This window comes from Tauraco erythrolophus, chromosome 4 (assembly GCF_009769465.1).
Source record: "Tauraco erythrolophus isolate bTauEry1 chromosome 4, bTauEry1.pri, whole genome shotgun sequence".
In the NCBI taxonomy this organism is placed as follows: domain Eukaryota; kingdom Metazoa; phylum Chordata; class Aves; order Musophagiformes; family Musophagidae; genus Tauraco; species Tauraco erythrolophus.
The window spans coordinates 74082900-74104333 of record NC_141468.1 but is presented as its reverse complement, the minus strand read 5'-3'; the positions used below and the strand labels follow the sequence as shown (position 1 = coordinate 74104333).

Here is a 21434-nt window from a genome sequence, read left to right as displayed (position 1 = left end):
TAAGGCATTTGAGTGGTAGAATCGGTGGCAGCAACACAGATTAAAGGAGGAAATGATAAATACAGAACAAGGAAAAATTAATTCCAAGTGTTGAGTAGCAGGGTTATTCATGGTACCAAAACACACGGATGTTGACTGTTTCCTTCCTTGGGGAAGCAGCATTTAGCTCTAAACAAGAGCCTTGTTTCAGCTCTGCTCTTCTCGTTTTCACAGACTATTCAGCATGTCAGTGCCGAATGTATAGTAGGTTGTATACATAAAACCAAAATGCAAACACAGTAAATTAACACAATGGTTAAGACAGTGGTTATTACACAGAGCGAGTCTTGCTTAATATCATCTACTTTCCATTCAGGAACTACTACTTGGAAAAAATAAAAATACCATGTTGCCTAAAGTTATGGCACATGAAACAGAAAAAGGAATATGACAACGGGATGAATGTGGCAGGCAGAAAAAAGATTTTTTTTTTTTTTTCACTTCATAAAACAATGTAGAGAATATTTGGTTTCTCTTTGGGTCTTTTCCCAATCTCTGCATTGGAAAAATTGCATCATGACGTGAGTGAAGCCACCCACCGCCATACAGAAAGACTAATTAAGATTTTTGCAAATCGGTTCCAACTTGCAGTTGAAAAAAGAAATCAAGACAGCTTACCATTTGGCTGCCTCTTTTGGCTGAAAGCGTGGATATCCATGGGAGAGAAGATATTGGAATGTATTTCACGCAGGTCCTCCCCAGAGTACTTGCTGCAGGCCAAGATCGAATGCGTGTTCCAGTCAGTCCAGTACAACGTGTCCCCAAAGAGCGTCAAAGCAAAAGGATGTGGAAGGGAGCCTTTAACCACCGCTTGCCTAATAGAGTACAGGGATGAAAATGAATGCTCAAACACAACTCATGCTACAGTTTTGATTGAACACAGTCTTTGTGAAAAGAAGTTTTACAGTGCAATTACTGTTGACCAAAACTTCGTATTTGTTTATGGTGAACAAATACAGTGCACCCTGTTTGGGGAATGATACAGGGGAGCAACACAGGAGTCTATTTCCAGACTGCCTACTGATGCCGAGATGGCCAAGAGATGCTGGCTGAAATCCTTACTTAAGTCTGCAGCTATGTCTTCGCACCCTTTGAATGCTCAACACCTGTGGGGCTCTGAGTCACGATGCACAAGTGGGGAGAATGCCAGATGATTCTATGCCAGTCTGACTGCTATCTGCTGATTTATCATCGCCATCATTTTCAGCCTCTGCAGCTTTCAAACCAAGACAACATTTGGTCAATTAGCAGTCCATCCATCTCTTCCAGTTTTGCTCTTTTGAACCATCAGAAAAATACTCTGATGGCAAATAGTTTCACAGTAAAGAAATCCTTCAAGTTACTTTTCATCATTCATTATTATGATAATTATTAAGCTATTGTTTTTATTATAAGAAGTGTCATTAAACAGAGTTCTACTGATCTTCTGCTATGGTAATGGTATCATTTCTGAGCAAACTGGGTCACCGTCTGTCTCCAGGTTCATAAACAAAATTAAAGAGTATATCCATATATTTTATGTATATATACAAACACATGCTCATTAGCCATCACAAAAATGCAGCACAAACATTACTGGAGACAGTTTTTGTGATGTAGAAACTAATTATCTGTACCCAGGTTCCTCAGAACTGGAATTAAATAGCTCAATTCTTACAGATGATTTTATTCAGAATCATAGAAAAACTTAGGGTGGAGAGGACCATGGAGGTCACCTGGACCAACATCCTGCTCAAAGCAGGGCCACACAAGTACCATTTAGACAAGCGCTTCTTCCCACCTCCATTCTTCTTAACTGCATGAGTGCACACGCATTCCCATGCGCACAAGCTCCCACTGAACAGTGGAGACGGCCATCTCTTTCCCAGATTGAAAGCCTAAGGAATTGACACGCAGCTCTACTACTCCTTCACGTACAGGGTACACTGGGAACACCAGCCTCTGAATTTTCTTCTTGCAGGGAAGAGTCATTATCTGTATATTTACTGAGAAAACATCCCCACACTGTATGCATCACTTTTGCAAAGAAGTCGGTAACAGAACTGCTTTAGTAGAGGACAAAGATACTCTTATTTTTCAAATATTTTCTGTTAAAATATAATAGAAGAGTATATTAAAGCAAGAAACTTGAAGGTGTCTTCTGCCAACGATTCTGAGTACAAAGAGACTGCAGTCATTACCGCTCTTTCACCTTAGCTTCTGGAAAAAGATGCATTATCTTTAAAGCTTCTATTTTTTTCTGCTCCCGAGAAAAACACTTGCATTCCCTTACTTGTCACTCTGGTGTTCCAATTCTACACTAAACAAAATTTTCTATTTCTTGATATTTTGCACTCAAAAGTAGGACATACTGTCTTTTATTTCTTATCTCTGTCTGGAGTCAGGTATATATTTGCTTCTAATTAAATGCACCAACTAAGCATCTTACAAAAGATCATTGTAATATAATTTACAGCTGAAACCTACCAGGCAAACAGTGAAGCCAGAATGACACAACACACTCCAGTACCAAGAATAAAGGCATTCTAATTCTGTAAACATTTTTACCAACCCCACCCCCAAACCTTCAAATGCCTTCAGATTTGAATAATTTTAGTTTATAGCAGGCTTGGAGACTAAGTCTTTATGACAAATTTATGACATTTGTCATATGAGACAGAAGCAATAAAAGTCCAAAGCTCTCACTACGACCAAACCTGCACCAAAGACAGCATTCTCATGCACAAGAGAAGCCTATCTTGCAATTCACTTTAAAATGCAATCCACTTCTTGGCAGGTGGGAAGTCCCAGCTTCTGCCTTGATCGATTATTTATTAAATACACCTGGCTGAATGAAGGGGACCAGAATGTCACCTGCAGTACTCAAGTGCTGCGCATGGTTGACAGGAGCAGGCACTTCCCACCCACCGTGTGTTTCACAAGCACCCACGCAAGGTCAGGGAGCAGCCGGGTAACCACGTTTCTGACCTCGCTAATAAAGCCACCAACTCAGGTACGGCGCTGCAGGTGTAATTGGACTGACACGACCTGACAGCTCTTTGGTGGCAACTACCTTCAGCCTCTACGTTATCAGCCCAGGCTTGATTGGAACAAGGGATACGGCAGCAAAAAACACTACATCCTATTATCCTTCACTAAGCTCTTCAGTTCCTTCAAACTGCTGCACTCGTATCATTAGTCTCGTTAAAAAGAGACACCAGAGATGATGAGAAAGTGAGAGATGAGGATAAGGAGTAATGTTATTCGTTCAGGAGACATCTCTAGGGCTTCAGCAACATGCAAATTGGCTACATATTAGACAGCACTAAGCACACACTAACTTTAATAACCTTCCCTGCGCCAGGCATATAATCACACAAATTTGCCTTAAAAATCTTGATAGCGATTGATATTTAAAACTTCACCATCTCTACTCTGTTTAGTTGGCTGGGAAGGAAATACAGAAAGGGACGGCAGAGAAGGAAGGCAGGAAGAGAAAAAGAGAGAAAACAAGCAGTTTCCACAGAAATTAGATTCCATCTGTGCTGTGTATCACGATTTCCTTAAGACAACTATTTATAGTATCATCATAGTAATCAGAGACGCAAATACAATAAAAGCTTACTATAGTAAAGAGTTTTCTATTGCCTGAAGAAAACATAGATCCAATTTAAATACATTCACCTCTGTTCTATTTTTATTCTGTCAGAGGCCTGTGAAATACTTTGTAAAGATAAACATCAAGGAAAAATAATAAACAAGTTAAAGGAGGCATTGCAAAAGGGGCTACTGAACTCTGAAATTCAGACTACCCATCCAGTTTTATACTAACAATGACAAAAAAGCTCCTGCTTCAGCTAATATGCATTTCAGACAAAGACTAAACTTGCTTGAAATAAAAATTAACAGGAAAATTACCAAAAAAGATCAACTTTACATTCATACCCTTTATCACAACAAGGATTTCCTCAGCCTGCCTCTCTCTTTCAACTAGTACTAGCATTCAAATCCGAAACTAGATTATAGCTATGAAATTGAATTATTCTTCATGTCAAAAGAAAGCCACCAAAAATTAAGATAATATAAATATAAAATATCACCAGAATTATGATTTTTCCCTAGAATTTTAACAGATAGTGTTTTATATTCAAGCATAATAGCCTTTCTCCTTACAAATAAACAAGTAAACACTTTCCGTTAATCAAATTCCTTCTATTCTGACTGCATTACAGTTCTCTAATTTCACAAACTAACCAGAACACCTGCAGAAAACCTGGGGTACTTTACACAGTCTGGCCTGTACATCTCTAAACCACTAACATTCCAGCTTCACTGTAGCAAAACACCTTTCAGGTGACCTCTGAGGCTGCCTGCACTCCATCTCTAGGGCAGGGTGCAAGAATTTTCACATCTATGCTTCAATCCATTTCTCCAGTGTCCCTCTGGAGGATCCCATACCTATTACCATTTCCTATGCAATCAGACAGTGAAAAAGAAAATAAAAATCTACTGTTGTATCAGTCTTTGCAATCCCATTTCAAATACAACTGTGAACACTGGGGAAAAAAAAATGAAAGTAATTCATATTAATACGCAATGCTAAAGAGTGAACATAAGAGGGAAAACTGTATTAAAGTGCTCTCTTATGCCTCTAAACTCCACTCACCCAAAATAAGGGTAAGCAATGACATATGAAAATGAAGGATTAAACCAACCAGCCAGTGAGACACTGTGCACATGGGCAATTCAGTTATCCAGCCTGAGGATACAGCAGCACCTGGATGAGAGACCATGCTGAGCAGCTATGGGCAGGCTCTTGGCAGTGACCTTTTCCACCAGTGGGACAAGTTCTGTAGTGGGACAAGTTCTGTAGTGGGACATGCACCCACAGCCTGAGCCAGGGAGGATCAACCACCATCCCAAACGGATGATATTCAGAAAGCACAGAGATGCCTGATGTTTGCTTGACCGTTTCCACTGATCTGAGATGCCTTAATTTCATAAAGCTAATCCAATTCTCCTACAGTAAGGTACAGTGACACAATTACACACAAAATGTAAATGATCTTACATAAGCACACATACATTTACCACTTCATTTATTACCCAGGGATTTCTATTTCCATAACCTGAAGAATGAATGCAAGTACCTGCTTTTTAGGATATCATAGATCATTGATCTGGGGAAATAAAAAAAGAATCAAATATTTTTAGTGTAGGTATATTTCCATCTTGCATGCTAAATAATTTGGAACAGATTGATTCTGCCTGCAAAATGAAGAAATTCATTAATGAGATACACTACGTAATCCCATAATTAGCAGCTGAGAAAATTGGAGTTTTAGGCAGCAAAAAACTGGGACAGAAGCATAAAATAGAGCGGACATTTAAGTTTTCATTTGAAGCTCATACCCAATATGATGTGGTAATGACACTAAAATAAGCAGGTGCAGTGTTTGTACTGCTTGAGTGTACAACACTACCCTTTTCTGCTGCATTTTCTTATATCAGCTTCATTCAGGGGGGATACACATCCTTGCTAGCATCTGGATATGTGTTAGAAATTAGATTTCTAATAAGGAAAAATGGTATGTAACATTTCTCTCCCAGGGAATACTTCCATGTGACCAGACTTGCACCTTTACTTGGGATCTCTCCTTGGTCTTTTTATTCCTATCATGAGAAAAATCCTATTCTGATGTGACCAAAGCAATACTGACATTATAGTCATCACCAAACATAAGAAGCAGGAACTCGCTGTTTGTTTTCATACTCCCGAATTCCAGCCATTACAAGGACAGCAAGGCACTGTAGTGAAGCACGATACTACGCCTTAGTGGGCAACTTCACATACACTGCCAAAATTTATCATATAGGCATTCAATGGCAGTACAATATTAAAAGATGGAAATTCATACCATCTAGAGGTAAAAGCTTTCTGATTAGTCTACACATTGTTGAAAAGTCTTTACAGGATGCTCATACTTGCATTTACTGACTGTTATTTTCCTCCTTATGCTATACCAGATCCATTTTCAGTTAAAAACACCCAGGGGCTATACTTTTATCAGGCTTTCCCCACTGCCCGGGTACAAGAAAAACAAAACAAAGTTGTTATGCTGCAATTACCATCACATCTTCCTTCATGAAATATTAAAAATGTAAAGACCCGTCTTCTGAAGTTTGCTTTTAGTGCTCATCGTGTTAAAGAAAGCATGTAACAGACAGGTTTGCATGAAGCAAATGATAATATTTTACGCAAAATGTTTATCTCCATCTACAGATTACTTAATGCCTCAGCATTCAGGAAACCACAAGAATTACAGAGCTTTGACTTGCGACAATTGGAAACATTAGCAAGTGGCCGAAGCACTCACAGCCCAAACCCTGCACACCATCAGATGAAGCAGGATGAAAGACCAATAGACAACTGGATAACACCGTACTGAGGATGCCACTAGGAGTGCAGGCAGCGCTGGTTCTCTCAGAAGCTTACAAGGTTTTCCTCTCCTGCCAACCTAACAAAAATGTTTCCAAAGCAAAGTTGGAAAATTAAGCTGGATTTTTACCATGAAAATGCTTGTTCAAGTATTCCTATCAGAGTACATGCCTGGTTCTAATTACCTGAGAAAGTAAACAGGAAACATGACTTGAGAGATACAATATTGTCTTTTAAAACCAAAATATTTTCTCTTTTGCCACTTCTTTAAGCCACAGTTGCCCTGTGTTTCTAGAAAGCGTATGTAACAACAGGTCTAACAAGGACATTTCAAATCCCACCTTCAACGACAGCTTGAAAAAGTCAATCAGAAGTAAAACCATGGTTGAGGAATGAAGTCATTCTGCAGGTCATTTTTCAGGCAAACACCATCATGACCAGCAGTGTAGAGGAAAGGCCTCTGGCAAGACAGGAGGAGACTGGGAAGCTAGCAGGAGGAGAAGAGGGAGTTAGGAAGGAAGGTGCACCAGCAGATCCAATGCCTGCGGAGTGGTCTATGTGCTTCCTAACTGAAGCTGCTCTTCCTTTGCTTTCAGCAGGGCTACGATCCTGAACTGATTCAGCATTTGCCATCTCAGGTCTTGGAAGCTATACCCATGAGCTGCTCCACGGATCCACCTGGGCTAATCACCCTGTACTACATATTTTCATTTAAAGTCTAGAAACACGCAGAGACCTGTGACCTAGTGACTCCAGCTATACACACAGTGTATGTGTATCCTGCGCAGTCAACTACAGATGTTTTGAAGTTCCACCTTTCCAGCATTTTATTTCAGAAGCACTTTGGGCAAGAACCAAGAAATTCACCCTAGCTCTGTGTCCAAATAATCTAAATAATTCTGCTTATGCAGGCTTCTCCAACACTTTTAATTAGGGCACTATTCGTCTTCTGCACTGGCCTGTAACATGTTGGTGAGGTATTGGAACAAGATTTTCACCATAGACTGGTACCTCTTCACTGCTTGAGGGTATTAAGCATTTTTATCTCACAGAAATACACAGAACGCAATATTTTATACCTTGCACGTAAGGTCATATTATTGTTCACATTATACGCAAATAATGAAAACCAAATTCTTCTAAATGCAGGGACACAGTATTTTTAGTGTTTTATCAAATCTGCAACTAATCATCTGGCAGACAGACATGAGCTGATGCTTGAAAACAGAAACTAGAAAAATCAATGCTCGAGTGCAAACTTAAGACATTCACCTCCTCACAAGAGCTTCCCAGCTTTCTGACAGTTGCTGAAAGTATGTTTTCTTACAGTGGCCTCAAAACCCATCTCATTAGCACAAACACTTCCTGGGGGACCTTGTAAGTGCATTTCCCTTCAGCCAGTAACGTGTTAACTTATTAATTAGAACTGCTGCTGCAGGGTAAAGGAAGAGAAAATTAATTCAAGAGCTGCCTTAGCAGGCCAACCTATCTCGGGTACTCTACTCACAGGAGAGCTGTCTGCAATTCAGTTTTGTTTAATTAGTCCCACAAAAAGCAACTGTTCGCTCTGATAAGAGCAGGGCGAGAGCTGCAAAAAACAAAACCATCTCTTCTATGCATCGATTTAATTTTTTAATTACTACATTCTGACATGAAAAACTGTTCATTCCTTTCTCTCACTAGCAAACCAAGGGCATTAGTCATCAACTTCTGCACTCTTCCTCTTTATTCTAACAAGCCCATCACTTGGAGCAGCTAGGGCTAATAAATCCCAGGGCTAGCAGGTAACAAATGGTACATCATCCCTGTAAAATTTGCTGTAGAGGTTTTCTCATGAATTTATGACTCTGCCACATATTTACTGTGCTACTGCCAGTGCTGTCATGCTGCTTACCAGTTCTGATGCAGAGACTCACCGACTCCAAAGGGATCCTATAACTAGGTACTGTCCGAAGAGGTGACAGAAAAAGAAAATAAAATCAAGGCTTCCTTTGTTTCTCCCCTGCATATTCCCTCCATCTGCCTACTGTACTCTTCCACTATCCAGACCCCTGCAAGCAAGAAGCAAAGCATCCATGCATATCAATGCCCTTCTCTGACACATAAATCTTTAAATTTTAATTCTTGTGTAGTGCCAGGTGTAGAGACGTGATAGACTACAGGAATAAAAAGACAAAAAAGTTACGGATTTCTTACAGATTCAGAAATATTCCAAGAACGTTTCCCTTTCACTCATTCCAAATTTTAGACCATTGAGGTCTGAACTTCAATACTTTAATACTGCCAGTGACACTAATTAAAATCTTTTCCTTTTTACACTCTATTCTCTCTTACCATCCAAACCACAAAAGCAGTTTTCTCGGAACTGTTTGAAATTTTTTTTTGATATAAAGATGTTAGTTCCTGCTAACTATTTCTCACTTCCCCCAAAGCAATTAAAACTCATGTCATCCTGCCTTACACGAAGCTTTTACAATCGCATTTATCTGCTATAGACTCTTTTCCACCTCACATTATGCAACACTAAAAAACTCGAAACGGATAAAATCTCCACTCATCTGCTTTCTTCGCTAAAAGTTATCAAAACTATTCATATCTAGAACATTGCATTTTTATGAAGCTATATGTCTTTCAATAACTTAATTGCCTTTTTCATTTCTTCAATGCTCCAGCTTCCAGAAGCACGTTTTCCTGGACATGTTGACAGTGGGTAAAGCATCAGAAAAACTAGTAACACTTCGCAACGATAAAACAAAAAAATTTGGTTTAATCAAGAGAAATCTAGATAGGAACAAAAAAATTAAACTTACTTTCTAAATATAAAACCACAGTTAGAAGAATGGTCTAAATACCAAGAACAAATCACTTACACTAGCAGTTTCTAAATAAGCCCAAAAAACTGTATTAAGTTAGATTATGCACTCATTAATGTCTTGTCCTCCGCTTTTCTTAACTCTTCAGAAAAATTACTCTAAAAGGTAGCCCTCTTAAAAGGGGATTTTGAAAGGTGGTGGTGGAAAAGAGAGGCCTAATCACTCAATGTCGTCTTTTCCCACCGAAGCAAGGCCATTTGATCATTCCAGTGTGTCTGTTCAGCATTCATCTCCTTCAAGTCCAAACCCAGTGCATCTTGTATCTCTTGGCTAACCGTTCAGGAAAGCAGGGATCACATAAAAGATTTTTATTATCATTTTTTACAAGTTTTCCTTAACAAATAGATGGCTGTGAAGACGTGAGCAACCCTAAACGCCCTGTATTTGACCCATCTGACAAGAGGAGCAGCTGAAATAATAAACTGCCCAGGAACACTTTGTCGAGCTGCCAGACCCAGCAAGAGTGCACAGGGGACATGGACAGGAGCAAGAGGTAACACTGGGTGAAGGAACGTAAGGAGCCATGGGTGCATTTGAGGGATGGCAAGGAGGAGGGAGAAAAAAAAGCGGGGTGGGGATGTTCACAGGGCATAGGAACATACAGAGAGAAGCCAGAGGGACTGCTGCTGGGGAGGAGGGATAAACAGAAATCCTTCTAAACCCAGATGTTATTAGTTTGACTGTTCACAGAAGAATCTGGTTAGTTTTTCTCTTTTTTTGGGGGTGGGGATGAGTAGGAGAAAAAACTGAAAGCTTTGTGGGTTTTGGGTTTGGGTTTGGATTTTTTCACTTAAAAGAAAGATCTCAGGGGTTTTGTTTTGTCTGCAGAATTAGAAGTTGTCTTTTCTTTTTTAGTATCATAAAATCAGTTATTGAAGAAGATTAATAAAACAATTAAGAGCCAAAATACAGCATTACAGCTGTAAAACATCATACTGAGAAAGGTGAATTTTCTGAATAACTGAAAGGCAGTATTTAACAAAAAAGAATCGCTTTAGACAACCCCAGATCTTTTTTCTTAAAACAGGCAGAGGCTAAGAGGTCATAATAAAGAAAAAAAAAATGCATAAAACTCCATTGTAGAACAGCTTAACTTCTGCAATTCTTTCCTTTTTTTCCTCCCCCTCCTGATGATGCAATTGCAAAGAATAAAAAGCAAAACAAAAATGCCTGGATACAGATGTTGACTATTTTCTGAATCTTCAGAACTTTCTCACATGCCTAGGGAAAAACAGGTGTTGTTAGAAGTGGTGTACGCTTCTGAGCGCTTAAGGGAAGTCATATGTGCTTTCCTCTCTAAAGATGATTTCCCTTTTCCCCCCCAAATGGTAACATATTAGCATACTGCCATGAAATATTTCTGATACATTTCAGTATCAGTTTAAAAACCAAAACCAACAACTTTAAAGTATTAGACTAATTGTTTTGGTTTTAATGAACATGTAAGAATGAATCAGTAGATCTAAAAATCTAAATTACTTGTCTATACAGGTCTTTACTACAGGTTTCACTAATCCCAGAGAATCTACTCTGGAATGAGGTAACTGCTGGGACCCAGGTGACTTCACTTCTGTGTCATGAGACACAGCTGTTAGATGCAGCTGTCTGCAGACAAGGTGGGTCAGCCCCTCACACCACGAAAGATCGGCACCTTCACAGCCTCATCTCTAGAATGAACACTTCCACATTAGCCAAAGACGGACCAGGGAATAAATACCATTAAAATAAATACAAAAATACCAAAACCAAGTATATTTACAACACTGTCCAACAGACCACCAGTAAGGGAAAAACTGCAAAGAAGTCTGTAGTAAAAGAAGATTGAAAACACAGCAGGGACAGCAGGAAATACCAAAGTAGCTGTGGAGCCAGAAAGGCTGGAGACTCTAGATAAGAGAGGGAGGTTTGTGCTCCGTGGGAAAAACCTAAGTATAGATTTGGATGGTGGAGGTGGTGATTTTTCATCGGTGGACACTCTTCAAGCAATTAACATTTTAAAAATCATCTCTGCGTCCTGCATCATTTTCCAGGAGGTGCTATCAAAAGCAGTACCATTTAATGTGGTACCTGATATGCACTTTTTTCCTAGAAGGGCACTGGCCAGACTGCAGTAGTGCATTGTTATACTAAGGCAGACTTTTCCCTCTCATATAAATAGAGGAATACAAAAAGGGGTGACTCAAGAATAAAACGAGCCACCAAATTATCCTGTTGGACAAAGCCACTGCAGAGCATTTCTGGTGTGATCCTATCGGTAGCCATTTTGGAGTGGTACTTTCTTCTCACTGGCTTCTTCTTTTACTGTTTGGAGGGTGGGGTTTTGTGAGGTTTTGTTGTTGCTTTTTTTTGTTTTGTTTGTTTCTGTTACTCCTACAGCAACTGTGAGCATTTCATATTTGTGTGAGAAATCCGTATTTGGACTGCAATTTTTCACAGTCACATGTCACATTGAGCCCCACATGTGATTGCTTTCGGTTGAGATGACTCTGAAGCTCTGTTACATGCCTGGTTTCACGAACTCTCTCTTCTTATCACAGGAGATAAATGATATAAACCATTTTTAACAGAGAAGGAGATTTTAGGGTATTCCAGTTAACCAGGACCAATTAAAAAAACTCAAATAAACAAACAATTGATAAGTTACATTGTACATGACAATTTCTACCCCTTTCTCTCCATTATTTGAAAATTTATGTGACTGTCTTCCTTTTTTAAATGAAGTACCACTAGGAAATATTTCTCTCTTTTTTGGTACTATTAAGTTTTCTTTCTTGTGAAATAAATAGCAAATGAAGGACTACTTCAAAAATAGATATCCATATCTCCATGTTTTGAATTAACAAAGGTAGTTATAATACTTATATACAAAAGACACAAATTTAAAACTGCATCCAACTCCTGTTACCGTCTATAAACAAACAGCATTACAAAAATACTGCATGAACTTGTAGTCTCTTAGCAGGCAGAATTTAAGAAGAAAATTACATAATCTTTCAAACCAGCACTACAAGAAACTATGAAGTTCAAAATAAATACCATAGGAAGACAGTGGTTACGTTTCATGTGTGCTGCCTGTTTTCCTACTCACAAGTCCACACAAAACACCTATATTGTCAATATGATTGATTTCTTTACGCTAGATTAGCATTTGTGGTGAAAGAAGGCACAGGTCCCTAAAAGGTCAGAACAAAGATCATAAGAAAGGATACTTCATGCCTAGATAAACCAGCTGAAGCATCATAAAAATTTGCAAAAGATAACCTCAAAAAATCAGATCTCTACGATACCTTGGGCACAAGGTAACTGTGATTCATTTGTGTGTGCAAACAGTACTTATTCAAGTCATCTCATTTAACAAAGAGGGTCATCACCCAAATTAGGGATAAATGCATACATACAAAGTACTAGTTATACCCTTAATTAAGAGGTGGCCATGACTGGATCAAAAATAATTACATCATCACTGTAAAACTGTTAAACAGTCATTTTAGCATAGTTCTCTGTAAAGACTGCTTTCCACTAATTTCCCAACCCCCAGGATCAATGAAACTGAAATACTAGTATATGATGATACATTTTTTCAGATTATTTCCTGCATTTCTGAATATCACAGCAACAGAGCACAGAAGACCTATTGAAAAGGGACAATTTTGCTACAGTCTTAAACAATTAAGAACAGGATTCAATGATTTCTTTATAGGATTGGTTCTGAGAAAAGTCGTAGTGAGAGTTACAGGATACCCCAGAGGACCACATATTCAGCTTCACAGTGTTAGAAAACAGAAGGATGGGGAAGGATAAAAGTTTGACAGCACTAGTTTGCTTAAAGTTTCATGAGTGCTAACATGACGATTCCCTGCAACAGAGCTCAGACGGTCCTTAAGTAATATCTTATAAGAAAAGCACTGTATTATACAGATCAAATAAAAATTTCTTACCTATGACTTCCATCCAGATTTGATTTGTGAATGAAATTCAGTTTAGCATCTGCCCAATAAAGTTTCTGGTCCTCATAATCCAATGTCAGTCCATTTGGCCAATATATGTCTGTGTTGACTATAATGGAGCGGCTTGAACCATCCATCCCAGCACGTTCTATCTTTGGCACTTCTCCCCAGTCTGTCCAATACATGAACCTGTAATTATATTAAAAAGAGAAAAGTAAAAAAAAAAAAAAAGAAAAAAAGAAAGCAGTCATGTATAAATCTACAACTGGAACATTGGATATAACTTTCAGTAAAGGTGCTCTCTATTCTGCAAAGACACTGTCTGTGGAGCTCTGTTCTACTGAGTAAGGTACACGTGTCACGTAAAACAGAAAAAAGTTACTTTACAAAAAGCTGAAGAAAAACAACTTAAGACAAACCCACAGTACTATGTTATACTTCTGTATGTTTCCTTCTTTCCTTGGGTTAAGTGGGTAAATTGGGGATATCCAATAGATCTTGACAATAAGCTCAGAATTCAACATTAAACAGCAAAGAGAGATATTACAGACTATCATAAAAATACAACAGCCTCTTTAACATGGGCCAGAGCATTGGGGAGAAACGGAAAAAGGTGTGTGGAATTACAGTCGACATAGCAGTTGCATGCGAGGCAGTGAAGTGGATTTGATGGAAGACCAATTCAGGTCCTTTTTTGCCCAGAGAAATTCAGAGACAGGCAGCTAAGTGAACGTGTTCAGAAGCACAGTTTGCGCCCAGTGACTGGGCAAAACGTCTGTAAAAACTTTTACAACTGGGGAAGCAAGTAAGTTTTAAAACACACTAGCATACACTGGCATATAATTAAACATTATTTAGCAAGTAGTGGGGGGAGGGAAAGTTATCTACTTGCATTTAAGACTGAGGTGAAGCAAGGAAACCACTTTATCAGGGCTGGAAACTAGTGGGGGGTAAGAATATTTGTCCTTTTTCTGCAGGTGGTAGAAAATGGATTTACTTTTGTGGGTTGTTAACAGAACGCATAACTAAACAGTAGTAATGTATAATATAAACAGATCAGACAAAGTGTGTCCACGGCACTTGCTCTGTTTTGTTGGTGCAGCTGGGACAGACAAGATGACTACTGTCCTAAATTGCTTCTCATAACATCTGTCAGCATACCTGCTTGTATCTGTGCTTCCTAACCTGGCTCAGTCAAAACAATCCAGATAGGAAAGATCTGAAGCCTTTAAACTAGAGCAGATCATGACACAACCACAATATGTCACTGTATGGTGCCCACATGGGAAGAGGTCTGGCCACCCATTCTCTAAAGAAAAACAAATGTGCAACACATTTAAGAAACATTTGCAGATGAAGTTATTCTTGGCAAAGAATTATTTTTTTTATTTTAAAAAGTCAGGAAATTCCATGTCATATTTTCCCCCTTAATTCATGTCTACAGCGTGTTTGTTTTAATGCACAGCTATATCCGCAGACAGAAATGCAAGTGATTAACACAAACATTGCCCTATTTGATCCCAAGTGAGTCATTCTTTATGGAGCAACGTGCCTATCTTAAACACAGAGCACAAATATCCGAGAACAACAAGTGAGATTTCTGTAGGCACGAACGAGTGCTACAGAAAAACTGGTTTTCCATCAGTAGAGAAGGAAAAAAAAAAATAACACCACCAAATAATTTTCAGATAGGTAGCACAGTAGCAAGTCACTTGGTCAAGCTATGCAGTATGAGAACTATATACTCGAAAAAAAGAAAAGTTCAAAAAAGTCAGGCAGCATTTCACCAGCAAGCACATGTGAGAAAGAGAGAAAAACACAGATTTAAACTTCTTTAAAAAGACCCTTCTTTGCCCCAGCTGTCAAGTCCTAGTCTTCCAAATACTTCATCAAGGTTAATAGGTTCAAAGGCTCTGGCCACCCTGCTAGACTGATTTTTCAGGCTGAAGCAGCTCATTAGTCTCTGTACAGCCTCATCTTCCCTGTTTCCCTCTCACCTCTCATGCACGCTGCAATTACTCAAGCAAAAACAGGCAAGAGAAGTTTGGTAACAAAGAAAAGTCTTCCTGGACTTCACAAAACCAGCCCTATTTCATTTGTCAGAGGAGCACACATGCAGTGACCTCTGCTCAGTTTCTCCAACAGCTTTTTTTCCCCACTATCACCTGTTTATTTTCCTCCACCTTGCTTGAAAGCCTATAGGTTTTAATGTCTCCATCTTTGTAACCAGCCATGCTCCAGCCGATTGCACCAAGGGCTGCTCTTCACTTGGGAAGCGGGGCTTTTCATCGCTGCAAAAGCAGTGCAGGTTATAGCTTGATGAGCATTTCTTTCAGTAACAGTTGCATTTAAGCAACTTCTTGCAGATCATCTTTGTTTCCAGTACAGGGTTTATATGGCCATGGAGGAAACTGGATTCAAGGAACAGGTCTGGGCTAAAAGTCAGTCAGTCTGAATGCATTCCAGCGCACAACACCATGAATGCTTCCACTTGCAAGCAGGGTGTGGGTTTCTGTAGCTGCCTCAACCAGCACGGGTGCCAACAGTCAATTTCTTACTCAGAAAGTGCACTTAGGCCCTTTTCTGCAACAGCTTAGCAAGTACAGGGTATAAGCACCAGTTACTGGAGCAGGAGGGGACGGGAATAACTGTGTAAAACAGCTGGAGGAAATGCCCCTGCCACAACCACGCTTTAAGTCAACTACAGCTGCTACAAGACCTGGCTAGCAACTAATGGAAGGTGGGGGGACCGATGGACACGACTATAAATTCCCATTACTGCAGAGGGCACTCCACAGATCTTCCCACAGATTTCAGATCTCTCTTCCAGGTAATATTGAACTGTTCACATATGTGTGCTGGTTCCTCCTTTCTGGAAGGCTTACAGATTCTTGTTTCATTATATAATGGCTGGTAAGTAATCTATATGGAGACCATACAGAAAGGAAGATGTTACGACGTCCATACTTCTTGAATGATGGTAAGCCAGCCATACAGAGAAGGTAAGGGTCAGTCTCCCTCCTCTCCATCCTCTTCAAACATGTTTATTTGCATTTTAAACAAACAAATTCACAAAACAAACAAACAAAAACACACACACAGAAAAACAACCATCGCCAAAGCCCACAGGATAGAGCAAAATATTAACTGAAAAGTAATGTGCTAAATTATGGTATTCAGATACCACCAGAAGACTACTGTTCTGTTTGCCCCTCTTCTCACCTAGTTATATCTTGCTATAAAATTTAAATCCAGGAATCAAGATTTTAATTCTAGCCCAGAAGAGGAGAAAATAAAGATTTTAAATTAAAATCTATACTACCCTTTGAATTTTAAGGAAAAAAAAACATATGTATGTAGCATGTTTACTTTACAGTGGTACAGGCACAGAATTGAGCTCCATGCTGGGCAATCCCAAATCCCTAAAATCCAGAGGACAATATACATACATGCTGTAACTGACTTCAGCAAGCCTGCTTCGGTCCAGAAACAGGAATGCTTTCTCATGCTTCGTAACTCTGGATTATAGTACTGTTATTATTTTCAGCAGTTACAACCAGGACAGGGTGGTACCAAAGCTCTGGACATGTCCAGGTGCTTGTCACTGCCTCCTTGCTGAAGGTCACACCCCACCAGCATCAGGAACAGGAGCTGCGAGCCCAGACCTTCCTGCTGTACTTTACATACCAGCTACTTCATCCAGACTCATCTTTGCAAGGAGTTTAAAATGAGTACGGAGAAGCTGTAATATAGCAACATAATCGAATGTAAAAACTGTGTAATAAATGTACCTTATGCCTAGGGATTTTTAAACATACACGGCATACTTTCTTACCTAACAGAAGTACCAGGCTTAGCAGGAAGAGTATCAAGCTCGAGTATCAAAGAATATTTAGTATCAAATCAACCCATATAGAGCCAAATCTCTCTTCAGCCTAATAAGAAATAATACCACAACTGATTAAAACTGCTCCCATTAATCTAGTTTTTTTTTTCCTACTGAAATAACTAACCGCTGTATTTTAAAAACCTTTGGTTTTAATCAAATAATCTTAATATTTTGAACTGCTTCATTATTTTTATTTTTCACCTGTTGTATTTTCTCCATACTGTTAAATGCCATGCTTGTCAGACTTTACTAGCAGACTTGGGAATATGGTTGTGAGCTGTTATAAAAATCTAACAAAAAAAAAACCAACAACAAAGTATATTTCTATTTATGTACGCTTGTAATTTTAATATTAGGTCCTCATGTCAGGAAATGATACAGCCACATCCCCCCTCCCCCCTTTAAGGAATTAAGGCACATTATGTATTTGAAATATAGAAAAGAGGAAGGTTCTTGGACATCAGTACTTCGCTGGTATTTTGTTTGACTGTGGCCCAGAATGTTGGTTATCTTATCAGCTTATACCATCTACAAAAATTACAAAAAAATAGAGGAAGAGCTTTGATGGTTTTTCCCTACAAACTTTTTTCTATGGATTTTTAGATTCAGTATTTTTGAATTTTTGTATCTTGGGCAGGTAAGGCGAACTCAGCCAATAAAACATCCTCTTAGAAGGCATCAGAAATCACTACGCATGGTACAGCTGTAACTTCACAGTTTTGATTTGCCCCAAATTAAAAAGTTTTGCCATGGCAAAAAAAAAAAGAGGAAACAGCATTTCTCAGTTCCATTCTGTGCAATGAACAAATATAATAAATAACAGAGCTTCTTTGCAAAAAAAGCTCAAAAAGTCTAGGCACACTGGCAGCAGAATATCCCACATACGTAGAAAAAAGCTTGCAGAGTACAAATGCCAAGATTAAATGCTATAATTTAGCAGTGATTTCCAACAGTACGCACAGAGGGAGAGAAATTCATCGCCAGCACCCATCAGCTTTGCAGCTTTCCTATCCGCACCGCTCCCCAACACGGATGCGGATCCTTTCAGCCCTACTATCCCGCATGAAACTAGGCTCCTGCTAGGAGTGTCATTAAAACACCAGCCCCCATCGGGATGCATGCAACTGTTCACTCATTGAACAGAGATACCCCACGCAACACTTAGCTGATTTTAAGGCGGTTAATTGGGACACCTGACAGGGCAGGCAAACGTTTACCTTCCTGAACGTTATTCAGTGGGAAGAGCAGCTGCTTAATTGGGACAGCCAATTATTTGGTGAGGCTCTTCACAGTGAATGCTCTAACTTTGCAATTATGCTCGTTTCAGCCCCTAAGAACCTCTGAGCTCTACAGGGACCCAAACAGCCGCCAAACTTCAGAGCCTGCAAAGGTTTCAGAAGCGCAGCAACCCCTGTGGAGCTCATCAGCTCTGCAGTGGTCCTTGTGAAACGCAGCCTGCTCCGGCTCCAGCACTAGCAGGACTGGCACTCACCTAACAAAGACAGACGAAGTTAAATGATAGACACTGGACTAGTTGAGGAAAATTAGGCACAATAAATAAGTGTTTGGCTATCAAAAATAGCTCGACTTAAGAAGAAGAAATGTTCACGGCCCTTCAGGAGTTTAAGACAAGACATTTGAATCGAGTGACCCTTCAGGTATCCTTAAGAGAAACTTCTTGAGGTAGGTTCACAGAGGGATGGAAACTGCAATCCAGAAGGACATAATAAGTATCGAATGAAACAGAAAATGGATTTTCAAATAAGGGAACTAAAAGTATCACGGGAAGGTTTTAGTACAAAGTCTCTCACTTGATTGCAAAATTCAGGAAATATTTTCAGTCATCCAAGAGAAGCAAAAAATGCACATAGCAAATCAAATATGGAGATAATACTTCAAAAAATTGAGGAAGAAATATCCCTTCGGGATACCGTCAAGATAAATAGGAGAGAAAAGACCTTCTTAGCTAGCTGAGAACTGTACTCTTTTACAATAGCTTGTCTCTGAATAAGTAAGTGTGGACATAAGCTGAATGTCAGAGTTGCTCTACAATAATGTCTTATGTTAACATTTAATGCAGTCAAGAGCATTTTTTGTGCAAGTTAACTTAAGCTATGCAGCTTTTCAGCTGCCTCTACAACATCACTCTTGCATATACTAAGAGCAGCTATGTGAGGAATGAGCTGTAAGCATCCAACACACCGAATTTCCTTGCCTTAAACTCACTGGTTTTAGGACGCCACAGGCTCTCAACAAAGCTGCAGTTTCTTATTTCAGCTAGGCACAGCTGGCTCAGAACCACGTCTTAAGCATTGCTACATACACCAGTCAAAAATAAAACAAGATTTATTTCACTGGAAATCAAGACTTTTTTATTTTACTCTCCTCAAAAGCATCAGTGTGCCTAACACACGACTGAACAACCTAGATGAGCTCAAAATGCTTGACAAGCAAGCACCAGCAGACCAAGCTACATCTTTTTAACTCCCCCCACCCTGTCCTCCCATCCCCATCCCCTGCATCCCAGGGAAGGCTGCAGAACTGGCAGAATTCCACAGGTGCTTGCACCTCAGCTACTCCATTTTGCAGTCCAGATTATTAGCCCAGACCATCAAAACTAAGTATGAGTCTGTCCAGTGACCTTAACACAATGACCTGTAACAGAGACATCTCATTCTGCCACCACTGCTAACAAAGCAGTAACCTTGTGCAGAAACAGAGGTCAGTAACGATGAACTACTGCAGCCTCCGTGGCCTGTCTGTCAGAGATGCTAAAAGTCTTGACTGACAAGAGGGAGAAATCAAAGCACAAAATTCCACATCTATGTATGTCTACCCTACGCTAGAAAAAGGTCTACTGGAACAATATTTTAAAAGGCACACAAATATTTTTCCCAGTATATCTATACTGGTTCCCTCAAGAGGAAGAAGCTATCCTGGTGGTAGTACTTTTCATGCAAATGACTGCATTTATCCTAGGACATCAGGCAGTATACTAATTAGGCAAAGACCCACCTGTAACCAGTTTGGCAATATGAGGATTTCCACTTTAGGGCCAGCTTTAGTCTCCTATTCAGACCTCATCTAGCAGGAGAAATAAAATTATCACCAGATCTTCCATTTTCTTGGAATTCATTTCTAAAGTAAAGGATAAATGCAAACACTCCAGTTTTGGAAAGAAGAAAACCTGGGATGACATGATCAGGAGCTGACGCTTTGTTTCCAGTTCAGTATCAACAACACAGTATAGAACTAGAATGAGATTTTGGAGATAGTTTTCACAAGCTCTGAAAAGAATACCTTAGCAAAAACATTGAAAGTCATTAATAAGCAATCAACATGAAACATAAACGTACATGATATTCTCATTTCATAAATGGAAAGAAACAACTGAGTATGCAAAAGTATCTCTCAGCCATCATGCTGTCTGTTTTCAGGTATTTTAGTTTAAAGAATATGCCAAGCAATCTGACACGAAAAACAGAGATGAGAGATTGTTTTTCATTTTCACCCAGACATTTCTCAGAGTCCATGGGAAGTAAGATTTGACTTAATTGTCAAACATATGCTGACGCTTTGCAGAGTCACATGCATATGGTTGTCCTTTCGGTCACAGATCCCAAGGAAAAAGAGAAAGAGGTTCATTAAAAAACAAGAAGCAGCTATTTTTGCTGAATGCTCACAAAGGCAGAATTTCAATTGTTTGAGCAGGTGGAAAGGTCTCTTGCTCCTTGAACTCGTAAATTAACCTTTCCTGTCTTCAGACACAAAAGGTGTAACAACATGCCTTCCACAGTTATGAAAAAGAAGCCATTTTCTGGTTTCTCCTAGAGCAAGCAGGAAATAAAAATCATCAGAACTCAACAGCATTTACAATATTTGAAACAATTTGCCCAGTTTAAGCCAAATAAATATTGAAAGAAACAATTTCCCTTCTCTGTTACCTATTTAACACCATCCCTAGACCCCAGCTGACTGCAAGATGGAAGCAAGATGCAGATGTGCTTTGGATGGCCTCAGCCAGACCTTGGCACAGGAATCACACCAGATGTAACACATCAGACCCTGCGAATTCCAGACAGCCTTTTAGCGGCAGGTAAGCCAACAGACAACTAAACCAGAAGTTCATGTAACAGAAGATGGACAAATGAACAAAATGAAAGCTCTTGCCTTCCAACCTCCCTCAGTTCTTCAACTATAACAAGAAAATAGCAGAGGAAAGCAAACTAGCTAGCAGTTTTGAGAGAATTTAAAAAAAACAAACACGC

At 39.4% G+C, this 21434-nt stretch overlaps 1 protein-coding gene across 6 annotated transcripts in view; it reads right to left on the bottom strand.

Moving 5' to 3' along the window:
* Positions 1–21434, bottom strand: part of LRP6 (LDL receptor related protein 6) — a 112228-nt gene that overhangs the window by 57795 nt on the left and 32999 nt on the right. For all 6 annotated transcript variants that reach the window (XM_086610483.1, XM_086610482.1, XM_086610481.1 and 3 more), the window contains exons 2-3: positions 13269–13466; positions 658–854 (exon numbers count right to left, since the gene is read on the bottom strand). In XM_086610483.1, the coding sequence (XP_086466609.1) occupies positions 658–854; positions 13269–13462 (391 nt within the window). In that variant the 5' untranslated portion in view covers positions 13463–13466. The remainder of the gene's footprint in view (positions 1–657; positions 855–13268; positions 13467–21434) is intronic.